The following is a 21,227-nucleotide window of genomic DNA, read 5'->3' on the forward strand; positions in this document are numbered from 1 at the left end:
CTGTACGTTAATTACTTTGGTTCTGTTTTGTTTATGTAAAGCCAAAACCTTCCACTTGGAAATTAAAAACTCTCTTCCTTCAATAGTATCATCACATTTTCTTTTTCCTCTGTACTTATTTTGCTAAAAGTGAATGCTGGTTACATTCCTTTTTCCTATCTAGAATGTTCCCTCCTTGGAAAAAGAGATTGATTTATCCCTGGATAGTGAAGTGAAGTCACTCAGTCGTGTCCAACTCTTTGCGACACCGTGGACTGTAGCCTACCAGGCTCTGAGGAGCCTCTCAGTCCATGGAATTTTCCAGGCAAGAGTACTGGAGTGGGTTGCCATTTCCTTCTCCAGGGGATCTTCCCAACCCAGGGATCAAACCCGGGTCTCCCGCACTGCAGGCAGACACTTTACCGTCTGAGCCACCAGGGGAGCCCCATCCTTGGATATGTTATGTACAAAACTAGCTGCTTGATAAATGCTTACAGTTACCCCCTGCCACTCCAACCATATCCTCCCAGTTCTGGAATGCTCTCTTAGAAAATGGCTCTTTTATCATATGACATCCCTTATATGTGGAATCTAAAAAGAAATGATACAAATGAACTCATTTACAAATCAGACTCAGAGTCTTAGAAAACAACTTATGGTTGCCAGAGGAGGGATAGTGGGGGGAAGAGATAGTTAGGGAGTTTGGGATCAACATGTACATACTGCTTTATTTAGAATGGATGACCAACAAAGGCCTACTTTGCAGCACAGGGAGCTCTGCCCCATGTTATGCGGCAACCTGGGTGGGAGTGGGGTTTTGGGGGAGAATGAATACGTGTATATGTATAGCTGAATCCCTTCACTGTTCACCTGAAACTACCACAGCATTGTTAATCAGCTATACCCCAATACAAAATAAAGTTTAAAGTCTGATTTTAGAAAAGAAAATTACTCTTTGGGGAACACCATGTATGCTGAGAAAACCCTTCTCATGTCTGTGCTCCCAGAGATGGTTTCTCCACAGTGTCTCCAGATTCCTAGGTGAACCCTTTGCTGTCGTCCTGGCCCCCCTCCCATCTTCCCCGCCTTCCTGGTCTCTGACTCCGTGCTCCTGGTATCCCCACGGTGATCCAGTCAGGCAAACCTGAAAAGTTTGAAATGTTTCCCCACACAGCACACCGGTGTCCACTTTTCCCAGCCCTCCAGCAGCCCCTGGCTCTAAGATTCCTGTGAATGTTTGCTGGTTCCTCTCCTCAGGCACGTGCGTGCCCACATCCTGTTCGTGGATAATTGACTTTGTGTGTGGTGAAATAGAGGCTCCGTCAAGGGCAAATGAAGGAAAGCTATGTTTGAAAACAAGCGTATTAAACGAAATTCATTTAAATGGAAATTTGCAAGCTAAAAACCAACTACTTTTTTAAGTGGATAATTTTTAGAATTAGGTTTCTAGTAGTACCGGAAAATATTTCTCAAGGCTGTTTATGTATATTTAGCTGAAACAGTTGTATTCTTGCAGAAGTATTTCGTGCCGTTTCTCCCTTTCATCCCTGTTTATTCCCCCCAGTTAGGTTACTGGAATTAACAACCTTAGTGCTCTGTTTTTTCAAAGACTTGGGGATCACCAGCTTTCAGAGAGTTAGTTCTGTTCCAGAAAGATAACTGTGTTATAGAACAGTCTTTGTCACAGTGTTACTGGGAACACTCAGAAGTAGAAAATGAGCTAGTGGGAATTCTGTTCATACAAGGAACGCATGCTCCTTATAGAAAAATGAGATGAGAATCTCCAGCCAGCAGAAAGTAAAATATTGTAGGTTATGTTTCTGTAGTGTCCATATCTATCCATTGTTTAGTGTTGGGTTTATTCCCATGTTCCTTGTGGTTTATTTTTTATTTAATGTGATAGCAGTTAGCGTTTACTGGTCAGATACTGGACAGTGAGTTCTTTCTACTTGTTCCTACTTACTCCTTGTGAAGTGGGGAATATTTTCTTCCCATTTAATCTTTTCATCTACAAGGTAAATATCATTGCTGCCCCTGTATCATTGCTATAGCTAAAGAAGCCCAGGCCCCAAAGAATCAGTGTACTCAGTCAAGATCACCTAGCTAGTGAGCAGTGGAGCCAGGCTTTCTAAACCGCTGCTGACTTGTTCTCCAGTGGCCATCCTTGGACAGCTGCCCCAGGCTGCCCTGGCAGGCAGCATGGCCCCAGACTGTGGATGCAAACCATGGCTCTGCTACTTCTTACTGGAGTGTCCTAGGGCAAGTTGCTTTCTGTGCCCTTTGGTATCTTTCTCTGTAAAACTGACATAATAAAAGTGTGTCTCTCATGGGGTTGTAGAGTTAATACACGAGGATTAAGACTCTGCTTGGTGTATAGGAGTTGCTCAGAAGGTGTGGCTGTTGTCACTGTAACCTGATGGTTTTCAGTCATTGCAGATGGGAAGGCCTTCTGCTGTGAATAACTGAAAACTTGAGTTTCTGTAGCTTGAAGAGGAGTTTATTTTTCTCACCTCAGAAGTCTGCAGGTGTGGAAAGAGTGGGCCTTAGTTCACTTGCTCTGTGGTGCCATCAGAGACACGCCTTTGTCTCTGTACACCAACATTTTTTAGCAGAGCCCCTTCAGGCTCACAAGATGATTGCTGCTGCTCTAGGCATGCTGTTTGCTTTCAGGTTAGAATGCTGAAACACCATGCCAGGCTCTTTATCCCCCTCTATCAGGAAAAGCAGAATGTACTGCTTTTTGCCTGAATGTACTGCCAGGCTGGTGCTTCCGTCTCACTGGCTAGAGCCAGGGTGGTGCATGGCCACTCCCAGGGGCAGTGGAGGCTGGAAAGGGTAGTGTGTAGGGTTGAGCTCAGGAGGACCTATTGTCAGATTTTCAGAAAATTTGCTATCCTGTTGATATCACTTGGAATAGCTTAAATTCTGCCATCATGGGAGTATCTACACTAAAGAAACCAGCAAATGCTACAAATCAAGTCCCCTTCCCCAAGCCAGTTGTTAAACATTTACCAACGCACTATTAGATATGTTATATCTAAAATGCCATATCCCAGAGGGGGAAGTGGCAGCGACTAGAGGTAAGAGGTGGGGATGTGAAATATTCATTGAGTCAGCCAAGCGGCAGCATTTACTCAGCTTACCATCTGATAGGGAGAGTTCGAGGCCAACATATGGACAAGTTTCTTAGTCTTTTTTTAGAAAGAGCAAAGTTAACCGTTCGCTAAGTTTCGTCCCTACTGTAAATAAATATGGATCAAAATTAGGTGTGTTCTACTAGGTGTTAGTTATATTCTTAAATTTCCAATATACTGGTTTTTGCTGTACTGTAGTGAGACCAAATTCAGTATTTTGAACAGTAAGCTATTTATAGCTCCTTTAATACCAGTGACTGCAGAAAATCAGAGGTGGGAGGACTGCTCGAGATTGTCTAGGACAGCCCATTCGTTGGTTTCTCAGATGAGAAACTGAGGCTCCAAAGGAATGTGCTTTTCCCTGGACCCCAAAACCAGGGAGTGGAGTGGTCCTCCTGGAACCCAGGTGCCCGTTCTAGAAGCTGAAGCTATACATCCCGCCTTTCTGCCTCCTGGCCCTCCTTCCTCCCTGTCCTACCCCAGCGCATGCTCACACTGGTAACCTTCTGCCAGCCTTGGAGGTGCTGGGAGGTTTTGGTACTATCTTCCATCTGCTCCCACAAAACCTACTTTAAAACTGCTTTGTTTTAGACTTTAGAGGATAGAGCATTGATTTTTTTTTTCTTTTATGAGAGAAGCTTAAAGAATTTTATCTCTGCTGCAGTACAGTTACAAACTAATTTGGAAGTTTAAGAATGTACCTAATTGGAGCGTATCTATTTTTGATCCATTTTTGTTTACAGTAGGGAATAAACTTAGCTAAAGATTAACTTTAATCTTTCTCTAAAAAGACTAATAAACCTTCCCATGTGTTGGTGTCTGACTCTCCCCATCAGATGGTAAGCTCTTTGTGGGCAGTCTCTGTGGGCTGTCTTCCTGTCATCCCTGTAGGGATGGGTGCGTTCATGCTGTGCGTGTGGCAGGCAGACACTTAACAGATGTTTACTGAATGAATGAATAGATAAATAAATGACTCAACTTAGGCTGACTTTGTATCTTCAGAGGCAGAAAGTTCATCAGTAGCTGTTGCCTTAGTGTGGACTCTAGGAAACATCTGAACCTCAGTATTGTGACCCTATAATCTCCCATTTCCTCAGCTGTTTAGTATTGATGGAAACAGAAGACCCACATGCACCACAGTCTTACTGGTGTAAAGACATGGATGAGGAAGGTGAGGCGAAGTGGGAGCTTGGGATTGAAACCAAATGTCACAAAGATAGGAACAGTTATTGAGATATCCCTGCAGTTTCGTCAGCCTCCTGTTATGGAGTTCATTGGGTCCCATGCCTGCTCCCTTATGTGTTCATGATAAGAGAGTCGTCTTCTACTGAAACCCCCAAAATCATTCAGGAAGTCTGACTAGGAAACAGACTCCTCACAGCTCCGTTAAAGACAAACAAATGTTTATGATTTTTTTTTTTCCTTTACATGATTGAATGCTGTTTTGAACCAATTCTGAATGTATATTTCTCTACAGCCAAGTTACATCAGTGATGCAGGACCCCCTGGTCGAAGCTCCCTAGACAGCACCGAAATGGCCTACGCCCGGCAGGTAAGCATGTTCTCAAGGGAGATCAAATCCAGGAAAATCTTCCATGAGCCCTCTGGAGAGTAAAAGAGAACACAGACTTCATGTGAAAGACCCTAAAAGCAAGTTGGGTTTTCATTCAGAGGACTTGTTAATATTTTACCATCTAGGTCCCTGGAGAAGTCTATCAAACTGGGTAATAGAATGACTCAGGTTTGATTTAGGGAAATTGAAATCTGCCTCACACACTGACCAAGGCATCTCATTTTGCATTTGGCAACAGTCCATGTACAGTAAAGCTCTGAGTAATTGCACTGCTGAGCAAATGGAGTTCTATATTAACTGATCACCTGGTTGGCAAATGGTATTATCAGAAACCCTGCTCCCTCCCTTGTTGTAGAAAGAAATTCTCTAAATATTTTTCTGCCTGGGTTAGCATAGTGTACCTACCATTACTGGATATTGCTGCCCTGGAGAAGCTCATAGTATTTGGGGTGTTGTGGTTCTGGTTGTGTATCATGACCATGCGATAGTGTAAATATAGATTGAGACACTCTGTGTTTAAAGCACAGGGTGTGAAAACTACACGAAACTGCCCTCAAGACAGTACATACCTGGAATTGACCTTTTGAGTAAAACTGTACCAGCCTTACGTACTTTATTCTAATTTGCTGATTTCCTGCATAAAGTATCAAGAAGGAAAAACAGTCTTGTTTCCTGAATTGCAGGTGGTGGGCTTCCACCCCCTTTAAATCGTCCTGCACCAGAAGTCACCAAGGAACATCTGTTCGGTTGTGACCGACTTCCACAGTGCTATGAGGGGAGAATGTGTTGGTGCCGCTGTAGCCCTCCAACCACCCTACCTGAGACTTGGTGGAAGAAAGGAAGTTGGTAATGCTGAGGGCCACAGTGGCAGCAACATATTCTTCCCTCAAAGCACTGTGCAAGTTGTGTCAGCTTTGCACACACAAGTCCGCCTTTTTCCAACTCCCTCATGTTTTACTAAAATTTATTCTCCAATTTTTAGATCTCCCACACTCCATCTACAGTTTTAAAAATTTCACTTTGATCATATGACTATCATTGTCACAGACATCTCCAGAATTCAGGCCTAATGAAATTACAAGCTTCTGAGAAGAGAAACCATGGGTCTTCTGTGTCTGTGAAGACTAAAGCTTTATAAGACTAAGGTTTTCTAGCACTCAGGACTCCATGTCATGTCTGTTTACGTGGCAGTCCCCTCCAGTGGAGAGAGAACCTTTATGTCCCATGCTGAACACAGTACCCAAGGGAAGGCCCCTCAGAAATGCTCATTGAGTGAATAAACACCACCTTGTCTTTATAATGCTCCTGGAGGCTATGTGCTGCTCTCCCCCATTGAGAGCAGAGGGCAGGGTTCGACAGAGTCCTGTTTTGTCTGAAATCACTACCTAGTTCAGTCCTCAGCAGTGCAAGCCTTTCAGAATGCAAAGAGTAGAACTTACTAGTTTTCCCCATCAGTGTGTTGGTTCTTTAGAGACAAAGTCCAGAGTAATATTGGCTTTTCCATTCCTTAAACATCACAGAGTTCTTTTTTCTTGAGAAAATTTTACTGAGGAGCTGGGATTCTTGATGAGAGAAATGGGTACTGCAAATGGGCAGAAGTGTTCTTCTAACACGTGTAGGGGGCTGCAGCCTGGCGGTCCTTACTCAGTACACAGCCCTGGGCTGGGGCCCTTCTATCCTTTTATCAGAAAGGTGACCAGACTCTGCTCAGATTCCTAGGAAGCAGCAGCTAGAGACCTTCCACTGTCCCATCTTCCACTTTGGTCCTTGTTCTCTGGGCCCGAGGGTCTGCTGGGCAGAGCAGCACAAAACTGCATGTGGTGCTCCTCCCCCAGGGCCGCCCTGCTCCTGCTCCCCAGGTTAGCAGGGCTGGGGGAGCAGTTAGCTCTGGTGTGTGTTCATGCCACTGTGCGAGACTCAGACGCCAAACTGAGCAGCTAGCCAGAGGCCTTGCCCTCCAGGCAGTGTGGATAGTTCAGCCACTGTGAGGAAGGAAAGGTTGACTGAAGCTTCTGACCATTGGGCAGAAGTTGGTTTCAGAACTCCTTCAAGAGGTCCTGAAAAGGAGAGGTGAAAATGGAATTTGTGCCATTTACTCTGCTCTTCCTTTCAGATTTATATTTATAACGAGAAGATCGTAAACGGACACCTGCAGCCTAACCTCCTGGACCTCTGTGCTTCCGTCACAGAGCTGGATGATAAGGTAGCACCCAGAGCCGGCCGGGGAGACGTGTGGGTTCGGGTGTCTGATGGGATTAGCGGCTTGCTGATTTGGCAGAAGTGTGCTAGAGAGAAATTCTGTGCTTTGGAAGATTAATTTAAGTGTTCTTCAGAGTTTTATTTTAAGTAATTTTTAGGTGTGTTTTTTTTTTTTTATGGCGATGCTATATATATATATAAATATATATATAATGCATCTTCAAAAGGCCCAGCCAAGCTGTGTTTGCTTTGAAGTCCTGTCAGGCTCTAGCTCCACCCTGTCAGTTTCCCTGCTAAGACAGACAGGGCTCTTTCATGAGATGTGAATTGTAAAGGTGATGTGGTTTTCGTACCGTGAGCCCCTTGAACTCGACTCAGGTGGGGTCTTTACAAGAATTTTTCATATGCCGCTGATTTTGTTTCTCTCTGACTCCCCCCCCTCTTCATTCCTGCCCCTCAGTTCTTATCCTTGGCCCAGTTTCTCCCACTTCGGGGAAAAAATAAAAATCAAAAAAGGGGATGGATAAATTGGTAGGTGGCCAGGAAAAACGGGAAAAGGAAGGAAGTCTGTAATGCAAGCAAGCACTTGAACACATTTTTCCTTCACAGGGCAGCCAACTTTTTTTTTCCAATAAAAAAGTGTAAGATTATAAAACCAATCTAAAGAAGAAAATAAGAATTTATCTACTCTCTCACCACCTAGAAAGAGTCACATTTAGATGGATTTTCTACAGATTTTTAACTTTTCCAAGAAACAATGAAAATGGGATTTTCTCTTTTCCTTTGGAAAAAGTGTATACCTGCTTTTTCTCCTTCCAGAGATCTTAACTTTATAACATTGCAAAGGGTTCAGGGAACACATTTCTAAGGCAAAGTTTACAACCAGGAGGGTTCTGGGATGTGAGAGTCCGTCTGTGTGGTGGTTACACACGGGCAAGCACACCCATGCCTCTTCTAGGAGGCTGCACTGGAGGTGCCTTTTGAGGGGAGTGAGTAGGCAGGAAAAGGAGAGGCCATGCCGCTGAGAAACAGGGTAAGAGCAGGGACCCCTGGAGAGCCTCCAGGAGGACAAAGCCTGTATTATTTAGGTTAGACTCTTATTTTAAGTCTTAAAAAACTCAAATGACCTTGTAAGGACTGACATGCAGCTATTTGAGTTTAAAATCCTAGAGCTCTGGACGATTATAAATGTGTTCACTCTCTCTTAAGGGATAACCCACTGAGATTCAATAAATGTGGTCTCAATTATGTAGGTGGTTATGTCAGACCTGGAATAGTAATTGATCTGAAAACCCACTCAGGACGTGGGCTGCTTAAGGGAAGATGAGAGCCTGGCTACTGGCCAGGCCAAGGCACATCTTCTTTGCTGGGCTTGAGCCTGAGGGCTGCAGATAGGACGTTAACCTCAGCCCCTTCCACGTCAGAGCACTGTGGAGAACCAGGCCGCTTGCGCAGCCCCACAGCGTTGTCACATGCAGTGTTGTTTCTGTGCAGAACATCTCCGACATGTGGGCCATGGTGAAACAAATGACAGATGTGTTGTTGGTGCCAGCGACTGACGCCCTGAAGAGCCGCAACAGCGTGGAAGTGCGCATGGAGTTTGTCAGGCAGGCCTTGGGGTACCTGGAGCAGAGGTGAGGCGGCGGCAGCACAGAGGCTGCCTTTAAAATCCCCTGAAGGTAGCCGTTCCCCTGTTTGAAGTGGTTCTCTAGATAAGTGCTCTGGAGCTGGTGTGATTTAAACAAGGTTGAGCAAGTCTGAGAGATGTTGCGCTGTTTTTAGGAGCACTTCTCTATGGGAACTGTCTCTGCACAGGTGTAAAATCACGTGAGTGGGAGCCCTGAGCCCTCTTAGGCTTTTCTCTCTGTCTTTCTCCACCCTGCGTCCCTCAGTATAGAGACAGGGTTATTAGGGTACAATGCCTTGGGTCAGGATCCTGGGCCCTCGTGGGGTTCAGCCATTACTCCTCAGGCTCTTGGTTTTCTCTCAACATTTTAATTTTCCCACCCGGCATTTTACCACCTCCAAACCCTAGGAAGGCCCCTTGAGCTTTTGTTTTCCTTCTGGCTCTGCTTGGTTAATCCTGTGAGTTCAGATCCTTCCCAGCTGCTAAAGCCTCTGATTTGTGCCTAGGTTTCTGCCACCTCCTCACTAATTGGAGTCGGTCACAGGGGTTTGCGGCTGTACCCTTGTGCCTTGACTGTTGGCCCCCTAGTTGGTAGGGGCTGTGCCATTCATCCACGCCCTGTGGACACTCCTCCCAGCTCTGAATTGACCAGCAGGTGTTGTCATGAGTGTGCAGTGGACCCTCTTTATCTCAGAGACAGGGTGCTGGGCCTCTCTCTGTTGGCTGGAGAAGAGAAAGGCAGGCTGCATACACTTGCTCAATTGCAGCTCTTTGCCTAAGCACCCATGCAGCTGCCAGTGGCCTTGTTGTGTGGTCACCTTCTGTCAACAAAATAATACTCTGTTAGGAAGTCAAGGTAATTCAAGACTTGATACTGCAGAGAGAGAACAGATTTTTATATCAAATACTAAATTATTTAATAGCTACACAAGATGAACACCATCAGATATATTAAACTCACTAGCCTCCATTCTTTTGTTAAGAAAAATCTGAAACTGCAAATGGTGTTTCATTTTTTCTGGCACAGGCGCAAAGAGTTCATAAAGTATTACATCAGGCTTTCACTCAATTTTTATAATGTAAGTTTTGTTAAGTCTTCAGCCATGAAAAACCTAATATATATAGTGGTATTTATTTGCTACAAGTTAGCAAAATATGAATCAAAAAATTTCTCACAGTGTATAAACAATATTAGGGTGTTTTTTTTTAAGGATTAAGTATATGACTGCTTTTTCTTCAGTAAGCCTAATTCTCACTGTTGGTGTTTGACTTCACCAGAGGTACCAGGTTGCAGTTTGGGATTTTATATATGTAAGCCATCCCAATTCTTCTATTATTCTTTTCATTTAGTTTTTTTAGGATGATCTTGTTCCATTAATTCCTTTAGCAGCACTTGGAGCTATTCGGGAGTTTCCTGTGCACAACTATTATATGCTTATTTTCTTTTTCTAACAGCATCTCTCTCTTGACATCTTTTTTAAGGATTTGTTGTCCCTTTTGATAAAGGGAATATTTCAGATAACTGTACTCACTTAAAAAAATATTTTTGCTGGTACTAATCCACTGAGAGGATAACATACAGTATTTTTTTTTAAGATTTTTTTGATGTGGACCGTTTGAAACATCTTTATTGAATTTGTTATAGCATTGCTTCTGTTTTATGTTTTGGTTTTTTGGCCTCGAAGCATGTGGGGTCTTAGCTGCCCAACCAGGGATTGGTCCTGCACCTCTGTCGTTAGAAGGCAGAGTCTTCACCACTGGACCACCAGGGAAGTCCCAGTGTTTCAAGTGATGTAATACACCAGATGGCAAAGCAGGCCTGGCCCCAAATTATTTTTTGAGTATTTCAAATTTGAAGCAAGGTAGCATTTCTTAGCTCTCAAGGAAGTTAGGCCCTTTCCAGCATGTCGGTTGTCTTCATTCAAGTTGGAAGAGACCATAATGGGCATTGTTTGTCCCAGTTGCCACAGGGCTCTTATCTAATCTCTTTTCCAACCTCTGCTTTTAAATACTCCCAGTGATAGAGAACTCATATTTGTTAAATCAAATTATGTTTATTTTTCATCATAAAAATACTACATGATTATTATAGAAATTTTGAAAGATGCCAAAAAGAGGACCTGAAAAAAGGAGCAGCCCCCCCTCTCACATGCAGGGGCTCCTGGTACCTTGTTGTATTTCCTTACCGCCACCTCCACACCCAACCCCACCACCTTTCTGGGACATATGAATATTTTGTTTGATATTTATCTTTTACATAGCTTATGATCCCAATGTGTACAATATATGGTTTTATATAGTTTGCTTGTAAAATTTTTTGTCAGCATCATTTTTTAAAACTACATCAATTTCTGATGAGTCTGTTTTCTGTAATTGACATTTAGATGTTTTTCTCTGAGAGGTGTGTGTGTGTGTGTGTGTGTGTGTGTCTCTCTCAGTCTGCTATTATACTTAATCTGATGTTGAACATTTTAGTGCATATGAAGCACCTGAAAGTTTTTCATTTACAGATGATGTGGCACCTGATTTCTGTATTTTTATAACATTTTCAAATAGTTCAGATAAAATGTATGTGTGAGAGAGGGAAGAGCATGCATGTAAATATTAACTGACGAATGTAAGTAAAGGGCAACTGAGCACTCGTCGAACTATTCTTTAATTTTTTGTAGCTTTAAAATTTTTCAAAGTAAAAAGTTTGAGAAGATCCACTAGAGCATTAGGCTGTGAGCGGAGCACTTATTTTTCTGCACAGCAGCCCCTTCTGCATTTGAAATTCACAATTATGTGGCTCCAGGAATTCTTTTGAGTATCCACAGTGATAAGAAGTCTTCACAGAGATCCACCACCCACCAAATCAATAATGTAGCTTGCTTCATTAAGCATGCACTTCTGTTTCGTCTTCTGTGTTCAGTTGAAGTCCAGGCCCTGCCATGTGGAGTTCACAGTCTAATGTTGTGGGTCTGGACACAGATACGTGTAAGATGTGTTTTCAAACTCACCTCCCTTTTTTGTGCCTTCAAATTTTTTCCAGTTATAAGAATTACACCCTTGTGACTGTCTTTGGAAACTTGCATCAGGCCCAGCTGGGCGGAGTGCCGGGGACTTACCAACTGGTTCGAAGTTTCCTGAACATTAAACTTCCAGCTCCTTTGCCTGGACTTCAGGTACTGGCACCTTTATGCGATCAGTTACTCCTCCAGGTCAGTCTCTGAGATAGGCATTTTCAGCTGAAATGAGGTAATGTGTGGAAACTGCTGTATGAAGAAGAGACCAGAGGGGGCGGGAAGAGAACCTAGGAGACCTGGAAAGGCTGGTGGCTCAGGAGTCCAGGGGATGGCGGTGGAGGAGGAGGGTGCAGGGGGTTGATGTCATTGGTTTCTGGACGTGTTTTGAAAGTGGACCCAATGGGACGGTGGAAGAATTCGGCTATGGGTGTGAGCCACAGAGTCAGGGATGACTTCTGAGATTGTTGACTCAAATAGCTAGCACAACAGAGTTAGATATGGTTCCTAGAAAGTGCCTTTCTTCTCAGCTCACAGTTCAGATACCTGCTGTGTGCAGAGTGCTGAACCAGATCTGTGTACCGAGGGTGGTGGAATACACAGGAGGCTGGCTTTCTGCGGGAAGTGAGGCCCATACTAGTGCTTGAAGAGTAGGGGCTCGCCAGCCAGTGGTCTCAGATAGGGTTTTTGATGGGGAGGGGGCAGCGAGAACAAACTTGTCAAGGCAGGATAGAGCACTTGGCCTATTGGGTGTGTGTCAGGGCGGGGCCAGCTTGGGGAGCGCCAGGCTAAGCACTTAAAGCGCAAACAGCTTATAGGGGTTTAAGTGGGGAAGTGACACGATCAGGTCTGAGTTTTAGAAGGAGTCCTGCTGAGGGGAGGGTGGAGGGGCCAAGAAGGGAAGTCTGAGGTCCACATTTCTGGAGGAGTCGGGGAGGAGCAGAGGGGGGAATAACTACAGGGCTGCTGCACAGTCTGGGGACACAGCCACTTTCAGGAGAGATGCTCTTGCTCAGAGTGTAGGATCAGACCCGCTTTCCTATATCCCCAGTGCCAAGCACAGTGAAACTCTTAATATGATGATAGTCTCCTATTGGTAAGTGAATGTCTTTAGCCCTTACTTGTTGGGGTGGCAAGAGTGCATGTCTATAAATCATCACAGAAGAACATGTCACCCTTTCGCTGTGAATCCTGGGGTTCCATGGAGAACCCACCATCTGGCTTTGACTCATGCGGCACGCATGGTGCTGTAGAGGAAAGGCTCTAGGCTAGACTGGTGTTTACTAGCTTGCCATGGAATAAGTATTTAACAGCCCCATGTCCCAGTTTCCTGGTTTGTAAAACAGAGAGGAGGAAGCCATTCAGGGTCCCTACCCAGTGGAGTTGTGAGATTGAGTGACTTAATACAAGAAGAGGCTTAGCTGAGGACCAGTACATTGAAAGCCATCAGTTAGCTTTTATTTGTCTGTCTACTTGAGCACCTTTCCTTTTTTAGGATGGAGAGGTGGAAGGCCATCCTGTGTGGGCGTTAATTTATTACTGCATGCGCTGCGGAGACCTGCTTGCCGCTTCACAGGTGGTCAACCGAGCCCAGCACCAACTGGGAGAGTTCAAAACTTGGTTCCAGGAGTACATGAACAGCAAGGACAGAAGGTACGGTGAACAAGGTGCGGAGTTCAGAAGAAGCCACGTGGGATCAACAGGGTGGTCCGCCCTGGCCTTGCTCTCTTTTCCTTGCGCATGGCTCCAAATAAGTTTCTGCTTGGGAGAAAAATGAACTTTGGAAAGCATGAAGAATTCAAGAGCCCCACTCTGACACGAATGTCTAGACTTATAGCGTCCTAGGCACATCAGAGATGCTTTATAAAATGAAACTGTTGTATTACACGCCACTTGTTTACTCTTAGTGCTTTTCTGGTTGATCCAGATGAAAATATGTTGTCATGCACTTCATAGCTCGAAGGCCAGAATTAGACATTGGCAAACCTGAGATATAACCATCGAATTACTTCATTAAGCTGTTTTTTGTTTTTGTTTTTTCCTCTTACATTAAGGAACTGCAAAGCATTAGTTTTTCTTTGGTTTTTGTTAATGTAGTTGGACTTAAATTCACATTCAAACCTAGTTTAAATATATGTGCATGTATATAGAAGAAATAGTGGTAGTTACACCAGTTATACGTGTGGAAAACCAGGATTACTTTTTTGGCAGTGTCCATGTCCAGAGAGTGTGATAAACCATAAGTCCTGTCTTGCTTATATCGGAGTGTAAAGTAGGGACCATGTCCTAGGTTCACCAGGAGACCCTGAGACAAGGATTTGAGTGCAGGAAGTTTATTTGGGAGGTGACGTCACAGGGTTAAGGGAGTGGAGAGGCCAGAGGGGGCTGAGGCCGTTAAAGGACTGACTCAGTCTTGTTCATCACTGTTTGGAGGATGCTGGGGGTGGGGGGCTGGGGGGTCAGTTCCCCAGACCTTCTGCCCTGAAGGCCACCGCTGGAGGAAGCCAGCAGGCAGAGATGCAGGTCCTAGGAGCTGCAAGTCAGGTTAAAGTGATGGTCCCGGGGATTTGGGTGGGACAGTGCCTGTTCCTCTCCATGGAGGAAGGCTTTATAACTTTGTTACTGTGTGGTTGGACCCTGGGTGCTTTCAGGTGCCCTTGAGGGTCTTCAGCCTTTGTCTTTTCCCTTGTGTCTTCAGATTGTCCCCAGCTACGGAGAACAAGCTCCGACTGCATTACCGCAGGGCCCTCAGGAACAACACGGACCCCTACAAACGGGCTGTGTACTGTATCATTGGCAGATGTGACGTCACGGACAACCAGAGCGAGGTGGCCGACAAAACCGAGGACTACCTGTGGCTGAAGGCAGGCGTGCTCCCCTTGCCCAGCAGGGCATTTGCCCCTTCCCCCTGCTTACACTCTGCACACAGATTTTACTGTTAATATATGATGCCAGTAAGGTGACTGCAGTAGTGGTTTTTCTGTCTCCTGGCCCAGTTTTTATTGTGCACAATTCCCAGCCAGTAACACAGCCATTAGCATAGCCTTGAGCCTTGAGCTCAAACAGCTCTAAGTTCGCTCCTGGCTCAGAAGGTGAAAGTGAAAGTGAAGTCGCTCAGTCGTATCTGACTCTTTGCGACCCTGTGGACTGTAGCCCACCAGGCTCCTCCATCCATGGGATTTCCCAGGCAAGAATACTGGAGTGGGTTGCCATTGGTACCAATGCATGTTTTTCTTTTGGGGGTTTAGTTGAACCAGGTGTGTTTTGATGACGATGGCACCAGCTCCCCACAGGACAGGCTCACTCTCTCTCAGTTCCAGAAACAGCTGTTGGAAGACTATGGTAAGATCCCCTAAGCATAAACACCTTCTGTCTCTCTCATCCACCTAAGATCACTGGTTAGCTTCTTTCTGGGAAAATCCTTCATCTCTGAACGCCATCTCTCCTTCAAAACCCCATGAACCTTCAAAACACAGCACAACAAAACAATTATTTCAGATTCGAGTAGAGGCCGCACCCATGGCCTTAAGTAGTGGATGTGGCTTACATAGTCACGGACAGTTCTTTGAGCAGCTCTGGTGGACACTGGCTCAGAGAGAGATATAGAGGACTTGGCTGCAGCTCCCTCAGAGATCTCGAAGTGACTGCATCTGAACACAGAGAGAAAGAAGTTCCCACTGGTGGTCAGCAATGTTAAATGCCATGAATCTGAGGGAACTGCAGCTTGGAAGTCATTCCTCTCCTTACTGAGTGACTGATCAGGACACAGGAGATAAACAGACCCTTTGCATTCTGTTTTAAGGTCCTACTCTCTGTTTCTCTCCCACCTAATGCAAGTAGTCCAGGTTTTACAACAGGGGCCCCCCACTCTCCAGTTGTGTTGGGAGGTCAGGAGGCTGTGGAAACGGCAAAGCTGGAGTGGCGTCCACTGTGTCCAGACCCCAGGTCCATTCCGGCTTAGGCTGGTGCTTTCATCCCGCTCTTTAAGCACTCGGGGCTGCTGGTCGGCTGCTCCTTCCACTCACTTCTTCTGAGTCAGCTATCCCTCCTCTCCCTCAGGCGAGTCCCACTTCACGGTGAACCAGCAGCCCTTCCTCTACTTCCAAGTGCTGTTCCTGACGGCGCAGTTTGAAGCCGCCATTGCCTTTCTCTTCCGTATGGAGCGGCTGCGCTGCCATGCTGTCCACGTGGCACTGGTGCTCTTTGAGCTGAAGCTGCTTTTAAAATCCTCAGGACAGAGTGCTCAGCTCCGTGAGTATTTGCTGGCCCTCACACCTCCACAGCATGACACATCCCCCATCAGGTGACAGTGGGCGCAGAACTGCGGTCGACAGGGATCCAGCAAACAGAGCCAGTCGTTTTTAGAGGGTTGTAGACAGTTGGGCCTCTGGGATGATCAGTGTGAGGGGGTCTTGCCCCTCCCTCCTCCATTCAGATTCCCTGGGGAGTTCAGTATATAAACCTAGTGAGACTGGTTCCCATTGGAGCTCTAATTGGAGACACTGGAAGGCCCAACAAGCCATCAGTTATGCCTGCTCATGGCATGGAGTGGTAGTCAGGAGGGAGAGAAGACATGTGCCCGAGTGGCTGCAGTTTGTGAGTAGTGCAACAGACCCCCCGCCCCTCCTGGAACACATTTCATAATAGTAGGTTGTTGCCACCTTTTCATTCAGAGACCAGCATACTATGATTCACTACAAAATGCCATTGTCTCCGCTCTGTGCTTGGGCCGAACTCAAGGGCGGTGGTGAAGGGACTGGGCTGAGCTCGCATTGCCAGACGTTGGCTGGGCTGCAGGAGTAGGTGCCACTGGGTCTTTGGGCTTGGTTCCCATAGTTCCTGGTTGTGTGGTTGTGACCAGTTCTGACCCCCTCCCGCCCCGTGCAGTCAGCCATGAGCCCGGCGACCCTCCCTGCATGCGGAGGCTGAACTTTGTGCGGCTGCTCATGCTCTACACCCGGAAGTTTGAGTCCACGGACCCGAGAGAGGCCCTCCAGTACTTTTACTTCCTCAGGTGAGACTGGCTTTTGACCATTTACTTCAGCTGATTTTGGTTTCTGCCGTTATGAGAATGATGATTAGAGACCTTAAAGTCGTGCCTTCAGAAACCAGTTTTTGTCTCCTCCTAGGGATGAGAAGGATAGTCAAGGAGAAAACATGTTTCTGCGCTGTGTGAGCGAGCTGGTGATAGAAAGTCGAGAGGTATATCTCCTAACTTTTCCAGTATACAGGTTCTCATGCTGATCACCTCAGTGTGGGTTGCGGGGAGGCGGGGAGCTTTACAGTATTCTTTGGTTTCTGAAATTGTTGATTCAGTCTCAGTATCCTCGAGACTTCTCCCACCTCCCCTAGTCCTCTCTCATCTCCTAAGAATTGTGGATTATGTGTATATCCTCATCCAGTAAACTGGGTAAACATTTTTTTGTCTCTGCAGTTCGATATGATTCTTGGGAAACTGGAGAATGATGGAAGCAGAAAGGTAGGTTAAAGACACCCCTGGAGATATGTTAGTTTGCAGGTGGGGATTTACAATTGTCCCAAAAAATACAGTTACGTTTTAGGATGCAAGGTACTAAAGAGGCAGATCTGAATGAAGTTGCTTAGTGTTAAAAAACAAAGAATGAAAATTACAGGTCCCAAGTGATGACCTTGATGTTAGATACATTTCTCCTTGAAATATGTAAATTTGTGGTGAGATAGCTTTTTAAATTATTTTCGAAATACTCATCTGCTTACACCTGCCATTTTTTCATCTGAGAAGGCTACATTTCTGCCATTCTTGGCTCAGAAAATATCCAAGAAAGAAATTGATTACTACGCCTACTCTCCCCAGATGGGAAATTAGAGATGCACTTGACCTTTCTCCAAAGGTAGTTTTCAAGGGCTCAGAACCCTGCTCTGACCCCAGAGATGCAGCTACTCCCATGAGCCTCAGCGATTCCCTGAGACCCATCATGGCTACTGGGCAGGGCCCCTGGCATGGAGGCCTCTCCTGACCCCACTTGGGGCCATGTGGATGGGCAGGGGCCCTGGCATGGAGGCGCCTCCTGACCCGCCTTGGGGCTCCTTGTGCCTCTCTCAGGGACTCACTTTCCCTGCTTACAAAAATGGGTGGTTTAGACCCAGAAATCTTGAAATGAGCTCACACTGCTTAAACCATCCAGCTCAGGAAGACCAGTGGCGGTGCTGGTGAAGATGTGATGATGGCCATGCTGATGGAGCAGTGACAACTGCCAGGCCCTGTGCTGATTGTTCGATGAATATGTTCTCACCTAGTGGTCACAAGAACCCCACCGAGTCAGAACTGTTATCTGTTTTTCAAGGGAGGAAGTGGAGACAAGAGAGGTTAATTTTTGTCTTCAAGGTCACACAGCTAGTAAGAAAATGAGCTGGAATTGGAACCCAGTCCTTCTTGACCCCAGAGCCCATGCTCTTCACTGACCTCTTGTGCTGCCAGGGTGGCAGAGAAGGTCGGTTGCCTGACTCGGTCCAGGGCTGATGAAGAGTTGGGCAGCCAGTCAGACATCACGGAGTGTGTGTTACCTAAGGCCTGTCTCATACTCTCTTGACCATTGGGTTGCTGTTGAGTGATGACGCAGATTTTTTTGTTGTTGTTTTTAGTATCCTGGCACCACTTGCCATGTATTTTTTTCAGGAGTAGGTTTCTTTTGCTGTCTGTCTTATAAAGCAGATCCAAAATCTTTCAGATATTTTCTCTGAGCCTCCTGATTTTTTTGCCCCCACTAGGGTCATCTGAAAAATTAAAATCATTGATGATTTCACATACTTGTAGGTCATTTTGCAAAATGAGAAAGCATGGAGTCTTACTGCTGACTCCTCTGGGCTGCCTGTGAGTCTGCCTCTTCATGGGCACTCATCTTGGTCCTTTTCATATGTTTAATAGGCCCTTATATCTTCAGGAAAGCCAGAGTCTGGCTGATAAAAATATATGCATTGCCCAGAGCAAGCATTTTCAGTTAGTTTTCAGATCCCCAATTGCTTCTCTGTGTTTAAAATGACAGCTTTGTCCCTCTGTTTCTCTCTTCCTCCCTTCCATAATTTGTCTTGTCAGCCTGGAGTCATAGATAAGTTTACCAGTGACACAAAGCCTATTATCAACAAAGTTGCTTCCGTGGCAGAAAATAAAGGACTGTTTGAAGAAGCAGCAAAGCTTTACGACCTTGCCAAGGTAAATGTGTCCTTTTCTTGCCTCTGCACCTAATAGATCTGTCAGCCTTGCTGCATTAAATGCACAGCCATTTCAGCGGTGCTGTTATTGTACCCCTCTGTCTGCTGAGGCATTGTCTCCTAATGCTTAGGCAGTTAATGATCCGGTCAGGGTGAAATTCCCATTTTACAGAATTATTTCTGCCCATAAGGTGTTTCTGGCCAGACGAGAGCACGATATATTGAAAGGCTGTCCTGCGGGCATTGAGCTGTAGTCTCACTTAGCAGCAGAATAAACCTCCATCATGCTTCGACAGTAAAGCTGCTGGTGAAAGTGCCTGGTGCTCATCCTCCAAGCAGCCGCAGACCCACTGGGGATGGATGGATGTTTGGGAACAAAACCACAGCCAAGGCGTGCTGAGAGCCCTGGAGTTAGGAGTTCTGCATTAGAACATTTGGGAAATACTAGTAACTGTAGCCTGGAGAAGATTGCATTCTCTCCTTTTATCACCTCATAGAAGTTCGCAAAACAGGATTGTAATTCTTTTTTTTTTTTTTTAATTTAAAAATATTGAGACTGAAAGTAAAGGGAAAGTGTTAGTTGCTCAGTCATGTCCGACTCTGTGACCCCATGAACTGTAGCCCACTAGGCTCCTCTGTCCTTGAAATTCTCTAGGCCAGAATACTGGAGTGGCTTGCCATTTCCTTCTCCAGGGGATCTTCCCCACCCAGAGATCGAACCCAGGTCTCTTGCATTGCAGGCAGATTCTTTACCACTGAGCCATCAGGGAAGTCCTCTATTGAGACTGAGGTCTAGTGAAAAAATAGAAAAAGGTGTAGATACTTAGCATACATAACAGCTTGATGGATTTTCCACAGGTATATGTCTGTGTCATCATCACCCAGGTCAAGATCCAGAACAAAAAGTTGCCTCTTTGTCTTGATGATTTAGTTTTTGTCTTCGTACTGATTATTTTTAATGAATTCCTTCTTTAATTTTAAAAAACTAAACAGAATGCTGACAAGGTGCTGGAGCTGATGAACAAACTGCTTAGCCCCATTGTGCCCCAGATCAGCGCCCCACAGTCCAACAAGGAGCGGCTGAAGAACATGGCCCTCTCCATCACAGAACGGTAAGGCCGAAGAAGCGCTCGGGGCGCCGGGCTCCCAGCCCCCACCCCGGTGTGTCTTCAGCTTCACTGTAACGTCACACAGTCCCTAAGAGGGGCCCCACCGTCCCACTGGCACTGACAGTTTCGAGAGTTCTTAATAACCATCATAACCAGCTGTCACTTGGTAAACATTTTTGCCAAAAAGAAGGGGATCTAAGAATATCTCAGCATTCTAACTCATTAATCCTGCAGTTTAATTCAAGGCATTATACTCATCTCTGCGCCATTAGCAGCCATCTCAAAGGGATTTGGTAATAGCTAGTGATGGATGGATGGGTGGATGGGGGATTCTCTGAGGTGTGGTGACCAGTGTTTCGGAATCTCCCCTCTCCCCATGAGTGGAGGTGCACTCCAACCAGTGTGGCTCCCTGGCTGGGCAGCAGTCGTTACTTTTTGTGCCCTCTCCAAATCTGCCTGAGAACTGGGTCAGGGTGCTTGCTGAGATGGCGGCCAAAGCTGGAGAACTGGGCTTCATACAGAACGTTTATAGGTCGATCTCTGTCAAATCCACCATCAAATGCTCGGCCGTTATAAAAGAGACACTATTTTCCACTCCTTAGTTCACCTCATCTAGAGAGCCTAAGAGGTTCTGACATTTTTTAGATGTTGTCCTCAAATTACAGATTGCACAGAAATTCCTAATATACCCCTGCCTCCCTTCCCTCTTTTTTGTCCTTCAGGTATAGGGCTCAGGGAATCAGTGCAAATAAATTTGTGGACTCGACATTCTATCTTCTGTTGGACTTGATCACCTTTTTTGACGAGTATCACAGTGGGCATATTGACAGAGCCTTTGATGTAAGTTTCAGGAGGGGTGTTTGAAGTACTGCTTAATGTATGCCCTTGAAAAATCAAAACATTTTGTGGGATTCATTTAAAACAAAGGAAATGTCACCAGTATGCCTGTTAAGTGAAAAAGGACAAGTAAGATCCTGGCAATTTAAAAGGGATTTCTATGTTGTTCTTTTTTCTCCTTTTTTCTTTTCCTTTATTCTTTAATCTAAAAACAGAGGGATTTCTCAAAATAATTTGAAGTCTCTGAATTGTAAAAACTGCCTCAGAAAATGAGGATAGGAATTGAGTCAGTCAGCAAGTTGGAATCAAAGCCTTTGAACAAGGGGAGTAGAATTTCCTACTAAGAAGCCACCTATGAACATGTTAGATGCTGACATGTGTTTGAAGAGATGGAATGACTGTGGTGACTGTATCATATGGGGCTGATGGCTTTTGTGTTAAACAGATAATTGATCGCTTGAAGCTGGTGCCCCTGAATCAGGAAAGTGTCGAAGAGAGAGTGGCTGCCTTCAGAAATTTCAGTGATGAGGTGAGTCCTTCTCTGCCTGAATTACAAAATTCTTTTTTCCGCACTTCTGC

General features: G+C 45.4%; 1 protein-coding gene across 1 annotated transcript in view; it reads left to right on the top strand.

Moving 5' to 3' along the window:
* Nucleotides 1-21,227, top strand: part of NUP93 (nucleoporin 93) — a 103,245-nt gene that overhangs the window by 78,470 nt on the left and 3,548 nt on the right. Inside the window, exons 6-20 of the mRNA XM_069549893.1 lie at nt 4,591-4,665; nt 6,800-6,889; nt 8,380-8,519; nt 11,544-11,676; nt 13,010-13,167; nt 14,213-14,378; nt 14,763-14,856; nt 15,574-15,765; nt 16,402-16,528; nt 16,644-16,716; nt 16,949-16,993; nt 18,587-18,703; nt 19,696-19,814; nt 20,534-20,651; nt 21,094-21,177. Of these exons, the coding sequence (XP_069405994.1) occupies nt 4,591-4,665; nt 6,800-6,889; nt 8,380-8,519; nt 11,544-11,676; nt 13,010-13,167; nt 14,213-14,378; nt 14,763-14,856; nt 15,574-15,765; nt 16,402-16,528; nt 16,644-16,716; nt 16,949-16,993; nt 18,587-18,703; nt 19,696-19,814; nt 20,534-20,651; nt 21,094-21,177 (1,731 nt within the window). The remainder of the gene's footprint in view (nt 1-4,590; nt 4,666-6,799; nt 6,890-8,379; nt 8,520-11,543; nt 11,677-13,009; nt 13,168-14,212; nt 14,379-14,762; nt 14,857-15,573; nt 15,766-16,401; nt 16,529-16,643; nt 16,717-16,948; nt 16,994-18,586; nt 18,704-19,695; nt 19,815-20,533; nt 20,652-21,093; nt 21,178-21,227) is intronic.

Source organism: Ovis canadensis, chromosome 14, assembly GCF_042477335.2.
Source record: "Ovis canadensis isolate MfBH-ARS-UI-01 breed Bighorn chromosome 14, ARS-UI_OviCan_v2, whole genome shotgun sequence".
In the NCBI taxonomy this organism is placed as follows: domain Eukaryota; kingdom Metazoa; phylum Chordata; class Mammalia; order Artiodactyla; family Bovidae; genus Ovis; species Ovis canadensis.